The following is a 19,225-nucleotide window of genomic DNA, read 5'->3' on the forward strand; positions in this document are numbered from 1 at the left end:
AGGATATTCAATGTTACTTGACAAACCGTATTGGTTCTAAATATGTTACATCACAAACGCTTTCAGAAAGTTCTAAATAAATGTATGTATTGAAATAATAAAATACTAATATGTTTACCAAAATATTGTTATTAAAAAAACTTGCATTAAAATATATAAACGTAACATAGCAATATCAATATTAATTAAGTTGCTAAATTTATAGACTTAATACACAAATTTTACCTTGTAACTCCTCTTCTTGATTAAACTTACTATTATGGTATTCACTATTTTGTATAACTTGTATAAAAATAAATAATAAAAATAAACAATAAACAGAGGACGTACCAAGGATGTTCAGATATATTTTCCCTCATAGGTTTTCGGGACATCCTATATTAGTCTGAGTCATTGAGACGTAAACAGACCCTATTTGAAACGTCCTAGGAATGTAATGTACTATCTGGGTATAAATTCAGTTACACATGTAAGTACATGTACTTACAGATACCTGTATTCACATTTACGTACCAACTTTGGTATACCCCTCACTACATGTGGTGTAGCATAATAATAATATATATGAATAGACCTTAAATCTTCTAGAATTAAACTCAATTTATGTAATAATTTTAGTACTCAACAGAGATTGTACAATTTCAGTTTAGTTAGTTTAATAAACCCATCTAACATATAGGTGGACTGATTATTCGAAAGTTTATTAACAATAGATATTAAGAAAGTACTTCCGTATATTAACTTCACCACCCAGTTTGAAACTTTGTCCTACAAAGTAGAATTCAAATTATTTATAATCCTATATGCACTTAAGGCAAGCGTGAAATATAATTTATGTTGCCATAAAGTGTTGCGTAATTGTTCCATTTGTTCGTAAACGTAAATGGTCGAATATAAAATACCTAAGCTAACATCGAATATTCTAATTATTTTGTATCAAATAAATTATAAAACCATTCTAATATATATGAATAATATCATTGTCTTATAAAATATCAAATAAAAACAATATATTTAAACAGTTCCTATGATAATTATGATATATAATTTTTGGTGATATAACTGAAGATATAATCTGGGTTGCATATAACATATTTAACAAATAATCTGATAGTATTATCAAAAAATATGATACACGTACGTGTGCGTTTGCGACGTATTTGAAATAAATTTAAAAACACAAATAAAATTTATAATGATATACAAATTCAAATATCATTTTATGCTAAAAGTAAGAATATTACAACAATGTTAATTTTACTGTGGATAATAAATTATCATATTTGTCGTTGTCCCAAATCATTTTTATTAAATTATTCGTAAACACTAATTTATACGTTAGTCCATTATCTTAAACAGAAAAGTATAAATAGCCCTAGATATCTTCTAAATCTATAAACAATTCTATACATTGTATTAAATTTTGTTAGGGGCAAAATAATTTTCTACAATTAATTGAAGTGAAATTTATCATTAAATTTTTCATAAAATACACGAACTCAATGGTGAATATAACACAGAACAATATTAAAAATTACAAAATGGCCATGGAACGATAAGAATACCGAATCGGCTCCAGAAAGGTATCGGGTTCATAATTTCAGGAAATGTTGGTACTCATAAAATGCTTCGGTGCTCCCAGTTTCAGATCTTTATCTGTTACCGTTTCTGAATAAATCAAAAAATACTGAAAATCAGTAAAAATTGTTATTCTCTGCACCTTGTGAATCCATTTATCTAAATACCGGATATGTTTTGGTGTATGATGGTAGCTTCTAGGAAAAAAATAAGAACTATATCTATTCATAAGAACCTTGAAAAAACGAGGTTATTTTGTTAATTTTGATTTTTAATCATGTTACGATAACGATAAAAATATGAAACTATATATTTTTTTGAATTCCTCATTCAATTTTCCATGAAATTATGAGCTTCGGGAATTTTTTAAAACGGCTCGTCACATTAAAAAAAAATAAAAATCGATTTTTTTTTATGATTGTGTTTTACTTAATTTAGAAACACTTTGTATTTTATTTAAATATAAATATAGAAAAACAGCTCTAAAAGATTCTAAAATTAATTATTTGAGATATAATATTTACGTCAAAAGATGGACACATCAATAAAATTTTTTCGGAAATACCGTTTTTAATAATATATATATATATATATATATATATATATATATATATATATAGAAAAAAATCATGACAATGCAATAAGTTGAAAATATGCATATCATATTATTTACAGAGATTATTTTGTTCAAATACAGATATAATAGACGATCTTACGTTAGTTAAAATCTAGTATATCATTAACATACAGTAGATCCACTTATTCTGTCCTCAGTGCAACACTACTTATTATTTATTGTTGTAAAGTGATATAGAGCCAGTAAGTATCTAGTTAAGAGTAAATAATCTATTAAATTTTACTTCTTTCCATCAAATTCCACCCAGTAAACTATAGTTAAAGTTATTAATTACTTTATGTATTTGTCATTCATGTATAGCATGTATTTTTATGTTTGTAATAATGTATACTAATTTATAATATTAATTAAGTAATAAAAATTAATTTTTCTCATTTTAATTTAATATTTTTAGACAGAAATATGGCGTTCCTGTTTACCGGATCTGTCCTTATGGATATTATCGTTATTGCCATCACCTTCTTCATAGTTCTGTACTCGTCATACAGCTGGTCGTACATGTACTGGAAAAGGAAAAATCTTTCATACATTGAACCGTCGTTTCCTTTTGGAAACTTTCAAAATCCTTTATCAAAAAGTAAACGTTCATTCGGCGATCAAATTACTAAAATATACCAAGTGGGAAAATCGAAGGGTTGGAAACATTTTGGAATATGGTCAATGCAAAAACCAGTTTATGTGGTAACTCATTTAGAATACGTTAAAAATATCTTGTTGAAGGATTTTAACTATTTTGTTGATAGAGGTGAGTGTTGATTGAAATCTTAGTTAATTATGAGAATCATGACTTGAATTTTATTTTAGGGAGTTACGTTAATGAAAAGGGTGATCCCTTAAGCGCTCATTTGTTCGCCATTGGTGGCGACAAATGGAGAAATCTGAGACGTAAGCTCACACCAACATTTACATCGGGCAAAATGAAGGGCATGTTTCACACAATTGCCGAATGCGGTTCTCTTTTAGAAAAGGTTTTCCGGAAAGAAATTCAGAAAAAAGAACCAATAGATATTAAGGACATTTTGGGCAACTTTACTACAGATGTTATAGGTTGGTAAAAGACAATTATCAATTAATCTAATTTTTTATAATATATAATTCATTTAAATGAAAATATCCATGATTGTTTTTTAAATTAAATACTTACATCATAACATTGGACCTTTCAATTATTTCAGGATCTTGTGCCTTTGGACTGGAGTGCCACTCATTTGAAGACGAATCATCCCCTTTCAGAGTTTATGGTAAAAAAGTGTTCGAGGGTTCCCCAGTTAGAAACCTGGGCGCATTGATTAAAAGTAATGCCCCTAAACTTGCTAAAATTCTTAATTTACCACAATTACCCAAAGATGTTACGTCTTTCTTTATGGACGTTGTTAAAAACACCATTAAATACAGACAAGAGAACAACGTGGTGCGAAAAGATTTTTTGCAGCTTCTTATGGATATTAAAAGTGACAGTGAAGAATATAAAGGGGATGGAAACACTTTGACCACTAATGAAATTGCTGCTCAATGTTTCGTATTCTTTTTGGCTGGATTTGAAACGTCAGCGACTACAATGACTTTTGCCTTATTCGAATTGGCTAATAATCAAAAATTCCAGGACAAAGTTAGGAATGAAATTTGCGAAGTTCTTCAAAAACATGAGGGAAAAATAACTTATGATTCAATTAACGATATGCATTACATGGGACAAGTTATTGACGGTTAGTATATAATAAATAATAATAATAATAATAATAATAATAATAATAATAATAATAATGTCTAGAATCACTAATGATTATATTTATATTGACAGAAACACTGAGGAAATACCCCCCTGTACCTTTTATCACCAGAAAATGCGTAAAAGACTATAAAGTACCTGATGCTGATTTAATAATAGAGAAAGGCACTTCTGTAATGATACCTATTCGAGGAATACATCATGATGAAGAACATTTCCCGGATCCCCAAAAATTTGATCCGGACAGATTTAGCGAGGCAAATAAGCATAAGATAAAACATTTTTCTTATATGCCCTTTGGAGAAGGCAACAGGATTTGTATTGGTGAGAAAAAAACTTAAATAGTAATTTAATAAATAATTTGATAACGAAAAGCGTTTGATCAGTCCGAATCTTGAGAGAGACATCAAGCACGACAGAGACAATAGAAGCAAGTTTGCTCCGTGGTGGGGGACTTCCAATGTCTCTGTCGTACATGATGTCTCTCTCAAGATTAACATGACATAACTGAAAGAAATATTTTAAAAAATGGTACTGTGTTTTAGGTGCAAGATTCGGAATAATGCAGTCGAAAGTTGGTTTGACTGTGCTTTTGAAGAAATATAGATTTACCGTGAACAAGAAAACAATTGTACCCTTGCAAATGAATCCTCATTCTTTTGTAGCCACAGCAAAAGGTGACGTTTGGCTAGACTGTGAGGAAATATAGATTCACTTATAATTTTTAAAAACTTCATTATAAATTATATTATAATTTAAAATAATTATAGTCATTATTAAATTACTGCCCATGATTGTTTAATATATTTTGAACTATTATTATGACATGGTCCACTTCTGAAGCTTGTAACTTTGTATATAATTCTAACTGGATTCCCACAGGATATATAAGGTATGGTCCGTTCATCAACAGAATATATATAATAGCTACATAACGATGACGTAATGAACTGTTCTCAAGTGTTGATTCCCTTTTATCAGGAGATCAGATTGCATGCTTATAATATGTATGATTAAATATTTATTAAACAAAAACAAACATTCTACATCGTATGTCAAGAATACATAAACAACAATAAGGTGTGACGTCACAAAAATACTTAACAGGTGCCTATTTATCTAATAACATTGAATACGTATAAAAGGTATAATATATATAAAGGTCTGTTATTCTAGTTTTTTGTACTAATTTATAATTCTCAATCTATGTAATATTAGTTTGATGCAGTGACTCCCTAAGAATAAGGTGAATAATTGTAAAATATCTAAGCATCTTTTCGACTTCGAGGTAAAATTGATCAATAAGTAGCATTACCTTGTACATACAACCAAATATATATTATTAAATAAATTAAATAATATTAAATGTAATGATTTATTACAATTGCTAATTTCTAAATATGGTTACAATTTATGTAATTAATTTATTACTTTGGAATTATATACATATATGCAAATAGTAATAAATCATTTTAAATATTAAATTACTTTTCTTTGGTTAAATAAATAAATATTTACACCTTATTTAGGCTGCATATATAGCAGTGTATAAATTTTTATTTACAATGTCATAATTACTGGAAAGTTGAGATACCCCATCACTCTTGAACCTTTCTTCGGAAGATTTTAAACGTTCGTAGCGGTCCTTTCTGGAAACGACAAACAATTAGTTTGACATTTAAAAAAACGTATTTACTAGAATATTATTTTCTTACGTGGGTTTCTCCTTTTTATGATTTAGCATAATGTATTTACTGAGCTTTGGTGAAAATCGACAAGAGGATATATCATTTAATTTAAGACGCCTGAAATAAAATAAATTAAATTTAATTAATCAAGCTATTTTGTAAGTTTACTTGTAAAAATCATCGTCTTCACCTCCCCAGCCGTAAAACATGTTTGAAAATCCATTAACTTTCATAAAATGTTCGGAGCTTATTGAGATGGCACCACCAAACAGTGTTAGATATGGCAAATTATATCTGAAAATTATATGTTTATATAAATAATAACTCAGTTTTAATGTAAATGAGAAAAAATACCTAAATGTATCCAGACTGCTTGACATGTGTCTAGGATTTTTTACACATCCATAAATATTCCCCAAATTTAGTGGAATTAAATCAATGTCGTGTAATATTAAACAATCATATTTTAAATTCATTGCTGTTTTGGCGCCGTAATTGATCATTTTTGCTCTGTTGAAGGGCAATGAGTCATTTTGATGTACTATTATGATCCTATATTCTATATGTTGTTTTTGTAGAAAGTAATGCATATAATTAAGAAATATTTTAAGTTGTTTTGTTCTATTCCGGTATGGAACGATTATGGCAGCTTTGACTAGCGGATCACATTCTGTTGGTCTAAACCATCCCCCTAAAATAAAAAGAGAATGAACATACATATTAAAAATAAATGTGTTAATAATTTAAGAACAATATATTAATTAAAAGTTTGATAAGAGATTTCATTTTTCGATTTGCCTCACATTTTCTGTGGTAATGTGTATGGTAATAAATTCTAATTTTAATGAATAAAAATTTATTTTTGACGCTGCCAGATAAATTTTATATCAAGAACAAGAACCAACTAAAGGCAGTTAGAACTGACTACCTTATAATAATGTCTGATTTTATTTATAACTTTATATACTATATATACTTAAAACATTTTAATATAAAAAATGTGACAGAAACTAATTTAAACAAATATATGAGAACGAATTATATAATACTGTCAAAGATCACGTTAAAAATCAATAATTATAATAATTCTGTATCAAATAAAATGAATAATTTGTGTAAAACATACAAAATTTCAAGAGATGCTTTCTTTTCATTAATTTACTTCCAGTAATAATAGTTTTTACAATGTGTATCATTATCAACTCGTGACATTGATTTTCCTATAAGATATGACTCTGTTTTGATTTAAAGATGAAAATAAACGAAAAACAGTAATTACAAATTTATTATAATATAATATGTACATTATATTCTTTATTTGGTTAATTTTCCAATTTTCACCAAAAATATGATCATATTATTTGTTTGAACATTTTCCAATAAAGTATATATACAAAATTAATTGTAAGTTTATTATTGATTCATCTCATCATCATCTGTTTTTGGTTTAAAATTTTTTGAAGAAGTGACACCATTAAAATGTTAAATCTTGTGATTTTAAACCAAATTAATGGGATAAATACGTGATAATGTATCTTTAAAAATTATTTAATTAATATATTTTTTTATTCCTATAAGAACACATAGGATACATGAAAAATATTAGTTTTAATAAAATTCTAATATATTTTTTATTAAAATGTTATTATAAAATTAGTAAACTAGAACCAGTACTAGGAATGAAGTTGTGGAGAAGAAGGAAGCTGGTTAGGGTTTACAATTTTTTGAAGAAGTGACACTGTTAAAATGTTAAATCTTGTGATTTTAGATCAAATTACGTGTACATGATAATATACCTTGAAGAATTATTTAATTAATATATTTTTTATTCCTATAAGAGCAGATAGTATACATGAAGAATTTTAGTTTTAATTAAATCCTAAAAATATTTTTTATTAAAGTGTTATTATAAAATTACTAAACTAGAAACAGTACTGATAATGAAGCTGTGGAGTAATATAAAAAAAAATAAATAAAAATGTGATATGACATGCTTTTATATTTCCTTTTACAAAGAGATACATATTTAACACTTGAAATTAAATGTAAAAGAGCAGACACTACATTTGCTGTATCATTATTCAAGAAATCCATTCTCATTCTGAAGTACATTTTAATATGGAATCATGTGGGGGGGACTGAGGTAATCACTTTGTGATGACAAACAAAATTTTGACGTGCACTGGACAAACATATGATGTTCAGTGGATTGTTAGGTAGGTTAACTGGTCACTGGTTTATTTTGACATTTGTTTTGAATGAGTATGGGCTATTTAACAAACAACATTTAAAATAAAAGAAACACAAGCAGACTAGTTGTGCAGTACCTGGTTGAGGTGCGTGGATATCTTTTTCATTATAAATATCATTAATGTCAACCTCGTAATTATTAACGATTAAATCATAATAATTACAGGGTTTGAGGTTAGGTTCGATATTTGTTCGTTTTTCTATTAAAAGTTCACTGGAAATTAGTTCATCTTCTATGTAATTATAGTGCACTGCATGCCGACCAGGAAAATATGTTGTATAAATTGCAACAAATATGACACAGATAGATAGAAAACATTTTAACAACATTGTATTCCAACATTACATATTTGACACTGCACCGCAACTTTTAGTGGAAAATCTGGTGACATTGACGTGGAAGTAACTAAATCATGCGCAGTAGAGCCTTACGTGGCATACGATTAACTAGTGGAGTGCAGTGATGTTCTTATTTAAATAATTTTAAATAGTTTCTTCCTTGGATATAAATGTAAGTTTTTTATAAAACATCCTGTGACTTACTTTGTAATGTTTGAAAAATTATTTGTGGCGACAGTACCAGTGTATCAGAGAGTTTTATGCTGAAAATGGGTCATTTACTTTCCATAACTAGATTATTTTTTCATACAATGCACAATATGTTCATTCAATTAAATACTGTTACAGATTCTGTTCATAAGAAAAACTTTAACTATAAAATTTCATGTGCTACTATCAATAAATACTGATAAATAATCACATTTTGATTTTACTTGTATTTACTTGTAGTAATGTAAATATTGACATTAATTAAATTATAAGAAAAAGAATATGTGTATTTTAAGATAATTTAATATTGTATTTCAGCATAATGAATTCACAATTTATGCCTTCACAACAATATCAAGGACCTCCACAGAATTTCCCCAACTCTGGTCCACCAACCGGACAACCTGGCTTTCAAAATGTACCACTGGATCCCCAAAACCCTGGTCAGGGAATACACACGCAACAATCAGGCCAACCTAACATTCCACCAGGAAATTTGCCACCGACATCAATAAACAATGGAGCTCCACCAACAGGAAATATGGGCCAGTTCCCTCCAAATATGGGTCCTCCTGCAGGTCTACGACAAATACCTTCAAGTCAATTACCACCTGGAGACCAAAGACCTCCCTCGAGGCCACAGCCAAACCAGTTTCCTCCACCAATCAACAAACCAGGGGAGCACGGAAACAATGTTATTCCAACAGAATCACAACAATTTCCAAATGGATTGAATGGAGTGCCGTTTCAGAATGGACCTGGATTTGCCAATCCAACAAATTTAGGTTTGTTGAATTAAATTGCTTTTATTAGTGGTAGTTTATTAAAGTAAGTGTTATTACTGTACACTTCACAATATATGATATTAATTTACTTAAGTTTACTAGAAACTTTCCTGTCAACTCTTGTTTGTTATATAATCATTGACAATAAATAATAAATTTATTAAATTGAACAGTCTCAGATTAATAATAAAACTGTTAAAATTACTCATTTGTGTTAATACTGGATATTTTATTAGTTGACTAAATGAATGTTAATATTATTTAAGAATTCAATAATGTACTTTTAATTGTGTCATTAAAATTTATTTTATCACTTTCTGAATACTATTATTCAGTCTTGTTCACTTTTAATATATCCTTATTATTTACAGGTCCCCAAGCGAATCCACCAAACAGACCACCAAATGTCAGCACACCAGGTTCAGCTCAAACACCCTTAAAACCTACTGACATTAACAGTCAATTACCTGGCCAACCACCTGTTTCTGGTCAACCACCATTCTCTGGACAACCACCCTTCCCCGGACAACCACCAATTTCTGCTCAGCCACCATCAATGCAAGGTGTACCCCAAAATCAACCTCCACCACCTGGGCAGCATTTGCCCCCACAGTCGAATCTGCAATCTCCACAGCCTGGTCAATTTCCGGGTCAAAAACCACCGGGAGTTGGGCCAGCTGGTCCTGGGGCGCCAAATCCTATTCCGGGGGGTTTTAATCAGCCACCAATGCCGGGATCTGGTCAACCACCAATGCCAGGATCTGGTCAACCACCAGTGTCGGGACCTCCGGGTTCTAACTTCGCTGGCAACCGGCTTGGTCAACCACCCATGAGTGGACAGTTGCCCCCGCCAGGACAACCGATGAAGCAACCATTGCCGGGGCAACCTCCGGCTTCAGGACAACCACCGTTGTCTGGTCAGCCTCCTGTTTCCGGGCCTCCTCCGTTGTCAGGACAGCCAAATGTACCTGGACAGTCTTCTATGCCTGGACAACTTCCTATGTCTGGACAGTCTCCCATGCCAGGACAGCCTCCCATGCCAGGACAACCGCCCATGCCGGGACAACCTCCCATATCAGGACAACCTCCGATGCCAGGACAGTTACCAATGTCTGGTCAACAGTCTTTGCCAGGTCAACCCCCTTTGTTGGGACAAAACCAACAAAGAAGTCAATATGGGTACACTGGTCAACCTCCCCTACCAGGTTATTATATATAAATTGTTAAAACATTCCAGTTTAATGTTAAAAATGCATCTTGGTGATAATTAAATGTTATGTTTAGGTCAACAATCATTCCCGGGCCAATATCCCAATCAGCAACCTCCATTGCCAGGTCAACCACCAATGCCAGGTCAGCCACCAATGCCAGGTCAACCACCAATGCCAGGTCAGCAGCAAATGCCAAGTCAACCAGCAATGCCAGGCCAACCCCCTCTGCCAGGACAACAATACAATCCTAACCAGCTCACTAATCAGATGCAAGGCATGCAGTTGGGTGGCCAACGACAGTATCGTGGCGCACCCGGAGGTGCACCCATGAAAAACGGCGAAACTGGACCTCAGATGCCACCTCCAATTGGACAACAACAATATATAAACGGACAACAGATACGCAGTCCCCAACAACCTGGATATCCCCCAATGCCTGGCCATGGAGGCATGCCGCCAAGTTCGATGGGCGGTTATCCACAGCCGAGCTATCAACAGCAGCAACAGCAACAGAATAGGAGGTTGGATCCAGAACAAATGCCAAATCCAGTAAGACTTAATAAATCTCTGTGTTGTATGCGTATAATTAATTTACATTTTCAGATTCAAGTTACCCAAGATGATAAACATAATAGAACTGGCGTTTTTGTTACTAACCAGCCAGGTCTGGTGCCTCCATTGGTAACAACAAACTTCGTAGTCCAGGATCAAGGAAATGCAAGTCCCCGATTTATGAGGTCCACCATGTACAGTGTGCCAATATCACAGGTACAAAAAATTGAATTCTTAAATAGTTTAATGATAATAATTTTGTTTTAATTTATTTCAGGACATCATCAAAAACACTGCAGTCCCATTCAGCTTGGTAATTAGTCCAATGGCTAGGATTGGTGACCAAGAGTATGCCCCACCTATTGTTAATTTTGGTGAATTGGGTCCAGTAAGGTGTATCAGATGTAAAGCCTACATGTGCCCATATATGCAGTTTATTGACTCCGGAAGGCGGTTTCAGTGCTTGTTCTGTAAAGCCACCACAGATGGTAAGCATAAAACACCCATTATTATGTTTCAAGATGATTAACATTGATTTATATTCAGTTCCCGCGGAATATTTCCAACATCTGGATCACACTGGGAAGAGGATGGACAGATACGAACGACCGGAATTGGTTTTGGGAACGTACGAATTTGTTGCCACCTCCGACTACTGCAGAAACAACAAACTACCTAAACCACCAGCAATCATATTTGTTATAGACGTTTCATACAACAACATAAAATCGGGACTTGTGCAGTTATTGTGCTCTCAAATGAAGGAAATTATTCAAAACCTGCCAGTTGATCAAGGCCAGGAAAAGAGTAATATGAAAGTTGGATTTATTACATACAATAGCTCTGTCCATTTCTATAACATCAAGGGTACTTTGGCCGCCCCACAAATGTTGGTGGTTGGTGACACGCAAGAAATGTTCATGCCTTTGTTGGATGGATTTTTGTGCACACCGGAAGAGTCCGAATCTGTTATTGACGCTCTCATGCAGCAAATTCCGACGATGTTCGGTGATACAAGGGAAACTGAAACGGTGTTGCTGCCTGCCATTTTAGCTGGCTTGGAAGCCTTAAAGGTAATCCTATCTTCATAGAAGTCCAGACTACTATTTTAAAATAATCCTTATTTTTCAGGCGTCAGAATGCGCCGGTAAACTCATGGTGTTCCATTCGTCTTTGCCTACGGCCGAGGCTCCTGGTAAATTGAAGAACCGTGAAGACAGGAAACTTCTTGGCACTGATAAGGAACGTACAGTCCTCACACCGCAAAATCAAGCCTACAATCAGCTTGGTCAAGATTGTGTGGCTGTTGGGTGTTCTGTGGACTTATTTATTTTTAATAATTCTTATATTGACATAGCAACCATTGGGCAAGTTTCTCGATTAACCGGAGGAGAAGTATTTAAATACACATACTTCCAAGTAATTAATTAATCAATTGAAAATTAAATGACATAATTAATGTATAATATTTATTTAGGCTGACATAGATGGAGACAGATTTATTAAAGATGTTATCACAGACATAAGCAGACCCATTGCCTTCGATGCCATAATGCGAGTGAGAACGTCAACAGGAGTTAGACCAACTGATTTCTTTGGTCATTTCTACATGTCGAATACAACAGATATGGAACTTGCAGCTGTTGGTGGGTGCAATTTAAATATTTAATATATGAGTAATCATTTAATTTTTTGCTTCTAATATTTCAGACTGTGATAAGGCTGTGGCTGTCGAGATAAAACACGACGACAAACTCTCAGAGGAGGAAGGAGTCTACATTCAAGCCGCGTTATTGTTCACGTCCTGCTCAGGTCAGCGTCGTTTAAGAATTATTAACCTGTCACTGAAGACCAGCTCCCAAATGGCCGACCTATATCGCAGCTGCGATTTGGACACAATCATCAACTACGTCGCCAAGCAAGCCACCTACAGACTATTAGACAATAATCCGAAGTCTGTGAAGGACGCAATTGTGAACAGAGCTGCACAAATTTTGGCCACTTACAGGAAGAACTGCGCCACACCAAGCAGTGCGGGTCAATTAATTTTACCCGAGTGTATGAAGCTGTTGCCGTTATACGTAAACTGTTTGTTGAAGAACGACGCAATTTCCGGAGGAGCGGACATGACCATAGATGATAGGTCGTTTGTGATGCAGGCTCTTATGACGATGGACGTTCAGACTTCAGTGCATTTCTTTTATCCGAGGCTTATTCCGATTCACGATATTGAGCCGTCGAATGAAGTGCAAGTACCGCCACAAATCAGGTGTTCAGTTGAGAAGATTAGTGAACAGGGGGTTTATATTTTGGGTGAGTAAATATTTATTGAATTAATTGTAATTTGTAATTATTCTTTCCTTGTAGAAAACGGTATTCACATGTTCCTGTGGATTGGATTGGGTGCAAGTCCTGAATTCACTCGTCAAGTATTTGGTGCACCTTCAGCCATACAGATTGATGTTGAAAGGAGCACATTACCGGAGTTGGACAATCCTTTATCTCTCGCCGTTAGGAATATTATCGAAGAAATTAGGATACAGAAACACCGTTGTATGAGAGTAAGTAACACACAACACTCAAATAGTGTATTGTTATTTTATTTTTAAATTAATTCCTTTCAGTTAACAATTGTAAGACAAAGAGAAAAGTTGGAACCAGTATTCAAACACTTCTTGGTGGAAGACCGGGGCAATGATGGATCAGCAAGTTATGTTGACTTTTTGTGTCACATGCATAAAGAGATTAGGTCTCTGTTAAGCTAGCGGTTACGATAATTTTAAGGTCGACATGTAACGGATGTGGAATTTGTACTCAGAATTTTTCTATTATAATACTTAAGTCTTTAAGATATATATTTTATCAAATAATTTTTGTTCAATTTTACAAGTCCACATTCTGTAGAATACTATTTTTAATAGAAAAATTTTCGTACAAATTTCATTGTAAGATTGTGAAGTAGAATGTGGATTTGTAATTTTATAATGCAGTTATGTTATTTTTTGTAATTATATTTTATTGGTGCCCATTAAAAATGGTTATGTATTATAAAAAGCAACTAATAAAACATGTACGAATACTGAAGTGTTTTTCTTATATATACTGTATATACAGTAGGAAAAGCGGTTGACCCATCTGAATTTAGAGAGAGACATCATGCACAGTAGAAATCTGTCCCATGGTGGAAGACTTCCACCATATATATATATATATATATATACACAGTACGAAAAGCGTTTTATCAGAGAGACATCATACATGACAGTGACAGTAAAAGTCTGTATATTTACTTCGTAGTGGAAATCTTTTACTGTCTCTGTCATGCATGATGTCTCTCTCAAAATTCTGTAGAATCAAAGGCTTTTCAATTGGTATTTTTTCAAAAAACAAATGATATAATCAAATTTAGTGATTCAACAAAATTTTACATAATTCATAATTTCCAGAAATATCTATATTAGACAAGTTATCTAAATATCCAACGAATATTAACCCATTTTTTACTTGACTTAAATGAAAAGAATATAGAAGAACATAGAAAAGAGATTTTAGTTCACCTGTACAGGTTGTTGCCAAGACTATGCTACATTTGGTGGGGGGATGACGGTTCCCCTTCTTTATCTCTAATTCAGAATAATCTCATATCAGTTCTGCGTTGAAGTCAGTCATATTTTTGAATTTCATTATTTACAGGTCCTACATTTTCGGAATGGTAATGGGTCAAATCAATATGTCATACCTGGCAAAGAGTAGAAATTATTTTTTCCATTTTAAATAAGGGTAGGTCAGATTTGATCCAACAATGCCAGTTAAAGGTTAAAAACAGTTTTATCGTAGGTGCTGATTTTCAAGCTTTCAGCTAAATCGTTACCACATCTTCTCTCATCCCAATTTAGTGAAATTGTCTCCTTTTATCATCATCCGTATAATGGGGAATTGTCTGTTATAACCAGAATAATGTTCCAGATATTCTATAAAATATATACATTAGTGCAATGATTAGAACTAGTTATTGTAGTTATTAGAGTCACTTCTTGTTAATGGATGGACATTGGTTACTTCCAGTATTCAGTGTAGAATGTAGAATATTGCCTAGAAATATTAAATGGGATTTTTTTATTAATTTCCTTGGTGAGGAATATATGAAGGGAAGGGACTGGTAAAGATATTTTTTAATGTAATTATACTTGACTTTTATATTATTATTATACTTTACTGATTTCTAATTAATATAATTTTAGGTAATTATGTTGAATAGTAATAAGGGTTCTTATAAGGGTGTAATCGTTATATCACTCCTGGTTATTACTCGTTTGCCTTGGAGCATAACTGCAACAAGAGAATTTCATCTCAACTATCGACAGAAATTAACCCGATATTAACGACATTGAGTTAGAAAACGAGTTAAAATTCAAAAACACAATCTGTCACATGAAATATTTGATATTCCATATCAAAATACAAATGTAAGCAAATATGGCAACATAAAATTATGATTTATGGCCATGTTCTTAAGTATACTTTTGGATTTGAATGATAGTTGACGAAAATGGTGCACATGTTATTAAATTTTATAGTGCAGACTCTTGCCTTAGGGTAAATTCCCAACGGTTTCCATAACCGTCTCACAGCTACAAGATTGTGTAACGGAATTTGCCGAAACCGCCTAAAATTCGATGGTTACGATACGTTTAGTATGAACTATGTTCCGATATGTGGCACATTGCAGACTTCCTTTCATTCAATAAAGTCCGTGTACTTATAAAAAAGAATTTTATGAGCAGCTAACGAAAAACTGATAAATCAGATGTTTTAATAGGAAGAGAACAGCACCATAGTTTGAGTGAGTGGGACGTTAACGGGACTGTTGAGTATATATTGTAAAATATAAATTTATAATTTTTTGAAGTGAAACTTCTTTAGCCGCGTTGGGCACTGGTAGGGGAAAATCTTATGGGTTTGCATCACCGACATGCTCGTCCTTCTTTTGTCGATAAATTCAGACAAAAGAAAAAAGTTGTTGATTTGGCTGATAACCTCGGTTACTAGACCAACAAACTATGTGTCTGTCAGCATTTCAAGAGGTACCCGAAAACTAGATCTTAAGAATAAAATCCTGGAACTAGAGGGTGAGTTACAGCTGTACATTTGAGAGCATTTTGAAATTGGGTAAAATTTTACTAATGCAGTGGTTTCATTAAAGGCCTCCAGCTAAGCCGGAAATGAATTTGACGCTAATATCTATTACTGTTTTGAAAGTGGAGGGTTCATAGAGGAGAATGCCGTTTTGAAAGAAATTTCTATATAGAAATATTCGAAATTTTCAGGATCATCTTTATTTCTCATGTACTTTTAAGGAAAAAATCAGCGTCCAATTTTCATACCATCTGTTACCAACACGCTCAATTTCGTCGAAAAGTAATGGATCTGATATATGGTATATACATCAGAAATAAAGATGATCCTGAAAATTTCGAATATTTCTATATAGAGATTCCTTTCAGACGACTTTCTCCTCTATGAACTCTCCTCTTTCAAAACAGTAATAAATATTAGCGTCAAACTCATTTTCGACTTAGCTGGAGGCCTTTAACGAAACCACTGCATTAGTAAAATTTTACCTGATTTCAAAATGCTCTAAAATGTACAGCTGTAACTCGCCCTCTAGTTCTGGGATTTTATTCTTAAGATTTAATTTTCTGGTACCTCTTGAAACGCCGGTAGACACATAATTTGTTAGACTAGTAACTGAGGTTACCAGCCGAATCATCAACTTTTTTCTCTTGTCTGAATTCATTAACAAAAGAAGGACAAGCATGTCAGTGACGCGAACCCATAAGATGTTCCCCTACCAAAAAGTGTCCAACGCAGTTAAAGAAGTTTTCACCTCAAAAATTGTTGTTAAAATGGTTTTCATATAATTTGCACAAATGATGAAATTAAAAACATGCAAAATTTTATTTCTTTTATTAATAATAACACGGTAATATTTTTCTGGTTTCTTGTATCATATGTAATACCAGAATTATCGTCTTATGAATATGTGTGAATTATATTAATTGGAAATATTGTGATGTGATGGAAGAATGAATATTTATATTGTATATTTATTAATTTTAAGTATTAATAAATTTTTCACCCCATTACTTCCCAAAATACAAAAATAATAAATAATAAAATCAATTAATCGATAACTAAAGCTATATAAAAATAGTAATAGGTGTTTCTTATTAGCAGTCTATTTATTTGTAGTCTATTTATATTACTTACAAATATTACTATAATTATACGTGTATAGTACCATAAGAGGGTTTAAAAATTAATGAGTTGGCTAAAAATACGTTTTTATGTTTAGGTAGGCGTATAAATAAAACAGTTCAATTATTATTGAACAATATATTTCGGTAAATTTCATTTAACGATTGATAATAAAACTGAATAGATCTTATAAATGCTACAATGATATAAAAGAAATATATCCTGACCGAAAACAGAAAGATTCATTTTATTGAAACCGTGATAAGGTATATTCAGTAGCTACACGTAACGATTTGAGTTATCTACGATAATAGGCAGTGACGTAGGGGTTCTATATCAAATTGAATGTATTCACACATTTAAATATATATATATATATATATATATATATATATATATATATATATATATATATATGCTTATATTTTTGTAATAAAGAAATATTCTGTATTGTTAAAAAATATTATTCGAATTTTTTTTATATATTATGTTATATATTTAATAAATTTATTTATCAAAATATTTCCAATACTTTATGAGCAGTTAAAGAACTAATATAAGAAAAAAATTCAAACACGAATAAATCTTCTTTTCCGACTCTTAAAAGGCGTAGGAAAAAGCAAGACGTAATGTAGTGCAATAACTTTTTAGGTGCGCTACTGATACGTTCTACACCGTTGTATAACGTTTTTATTAAAAATGGTCATAAAAAGGATTCGGCGGTGGAAGAAATTGAAAGAGAGATTTTTTTATTATACATGATTTTTATTGCGACTGAGTAGAGATACATTTATAAAATGTCTGTTCTAATATTTGAAGACAATAACTACTGAAGTACGCAACTTTGTTATTTTCAAATTCAGAGTCAACACACCTTTTATTGGTCCTGAAATTTAATTTAACTGTTTGATATATAAGTGCCCCTCCGAGTAAAACACTAAAGTATCAAAGTAAATATTTAGTTTTACCGAAGGCTAATTTAATTGCAATATCAGTTATGAGCAGTGGAGTTCCTGAATTTTTTAAGGTCAGCGAAACTTGACAGCTCATATAATTTTATAACGCGATAAAAACATATAATAACGCAACAAATTCGAGTCACGAATTTTTTATCTCTTTGACGATTTGATCAGAAATTTTTAATTATTAATATTTTATGTACTATACTACATTATGAAATTATAGTTGAATTGTTCCACCCATTACATTAAATAGAATTCAAATACATTAAATAGAATTCATTTATAAATAATAAACAAGTTCACAATAATATCAGATTTTATATTATCAAATTCAAAATATTTTGATGTGCATTATGCATTTTCATTGGTTTCAGTGTTTTAAATTAATAAATTTACTATTGAAATTGAATACTAAAAATAATTTAGGTTCAAAATGTGGACAAAATAATTTTATTCCTGCTTAAAAAAAACATAATTATTATATATTTAAAGCCAAAATTTCATAAACGTTTACTCCTATTAGACTCTCAAGAGAACAGAACAGTAGACGTGTCTTTTGTTGTAATTTTAGTCTTAGAAATATCACTTATTAAAATTGAATATTGTGAAATTTTATTTATTATTAATTCCAATCTATAAATCTTATGTATTTATTATTAAAGTTTCAGTTAGAAAGTCTAAATCTCGGTCAAATTCTAAAAAAGGCATCATTAGTCAAGATCACAGAGCAAAATAATTAAAACGGTAATTATTAAGAATAAAAGCAGATTAATTAAAAGTAAAATTAGTAAGCATCGAGAAAGTCAGGATTGTGAAACGGGAGAATACTTTATTTGCGTTTGAAATAAGAATAAAGAATAAGAAATGTTTCAGTTGTCAAAAGCAGGACCGGCAGAAGTCTGGTGAGAAATTGATGGGGCGATTTGTCAAAATGTTAAAGTTAGTGACTCTAATAACGTGTGCAATTAAGGTGACAGAGACAGAGTTTAAGATATCAATGAGAACAGATGGATATTTCTTTGATCT

General features: G+C 31.8%; 3 protein-coding genes across 4 annotated transcripts; 2 read left to right on the plus strand and 1 right to left on the minus strand.

Moving 5' to 3' along the window:
- The first annotated feature begins 2,283 nt into the window (after nucleotides 1-2,283).
- On the plus strand, nucleotides 2,284-4,769 carry LOC109601348 (cytochrome P450 6A1). Its single transcript, XM_020017583.2, has 6 exons — nucleotides 2,284-2,397; nucleotides 2,610-2,960; nucleotides 3,020-3,262; nucleotides 3,391-3,921; nucleotides 4,017-4,268; nucleotides 4,490-4,769. The coding sequence occupies exons 2-6, from the start codon at nucleotides 2,618-2,620 to the stop codon at nucleotides 4,651-4,653; spliced, it is 1,533 nt and encodes a 510-aa protein (XP_019873142.2). The 5' UTR covers nucleotides 2,284-2,397; nucleotides 2,610-2,617; the 3' UTR covers nucleotides 4,654-4,769.
- Nucleotides 4,770-4,952: 183 nt separating this feature from the next.
- On the minus strand, nucleotides 4,953-8,249 carry LOC109601349 (beta-1,4-galactosyltransferase 1). Its single transcript, XM_020017585.2, has 5 exons — nucleotides 7,960-8,249; nucleotides 5,987-6,323; nucleotides 5,801-5,926; nucleotides 5,660-5,749; nucleotides 4,953-5,593 (listed from the first exon to the last, which is right to left on the minus strand). Exons 1-5 carry the CDS (start codon nucleotides 8,210-8,212, stop codon nucleotides 5,470-5,472), a joined length of 930 nt encoding a protein of 309 aa, XP_019873144.2. The 5' UTR covers nucleotides 8,213-8,249; the 3' UTR covers nucleotides 4,953-5,469.
- On the plus strand, nucleotides 7,788-14,058 carry LOC109601347 (protein transport protein Sec24C). Of its 2 annotated transcripts, none has more exons than XM_020017582.2 (12): nucleotides 7,788-7,968; nucleotides 8,750-9,216; nucleotides 9,588-10,421; nucleotides 10,501-10,976; nucleotides 11,031-11,195; nucleotides 11,257-11,467; nucleotides 11,526-12,052; nucleotides 12,111-12,398; nucleotides 12,457-12,625; nucleotides 12,690-13,292; nucleotides 13,347-13,540; nucleotides 13,604-14,058. In XM_020017582.2, the coding sequence occupies exons 2-12, from the start codon at nucleotides 8,754-8,756 to the stop codon at nucleotides 13,742-13,744; spliced, it is 4,071 nt and encodes a 1,356-aa protein (XP_019873141.2). In that variant the 5' UTR covers nucleotides 7,788-7,968; nucleotides 8,750-8,753; the 3' UTR covers nucleotides 13,745-14,058. The 2 variants fall into 2 exon arrangements, with proteins under 2 accessions (XP_019873141.2, XP_049818631.1); XM_049962674.1 differs by lacking the exon at nucleotides 7,788-7,968 and adding an exon at nucleotides 8,266-8,393.
- Nucleotides 14,059-19,225: the final 5,167 nt, after the last annotated feature.

Source organism: Aethina tumida, chromosome 2 (assembly GCF_024364675.1).
Source record: "Aethina tumida isolate Nest 87 chromosome 2, icAetTumi1.1, whole genome shotgun sequence".
Lineage (NCBI taxonomy): Eukaryota > Metazoa > Arthropoda > Insecta > Coleoptera > Nitidulidae > Aethina > Aethina tumida.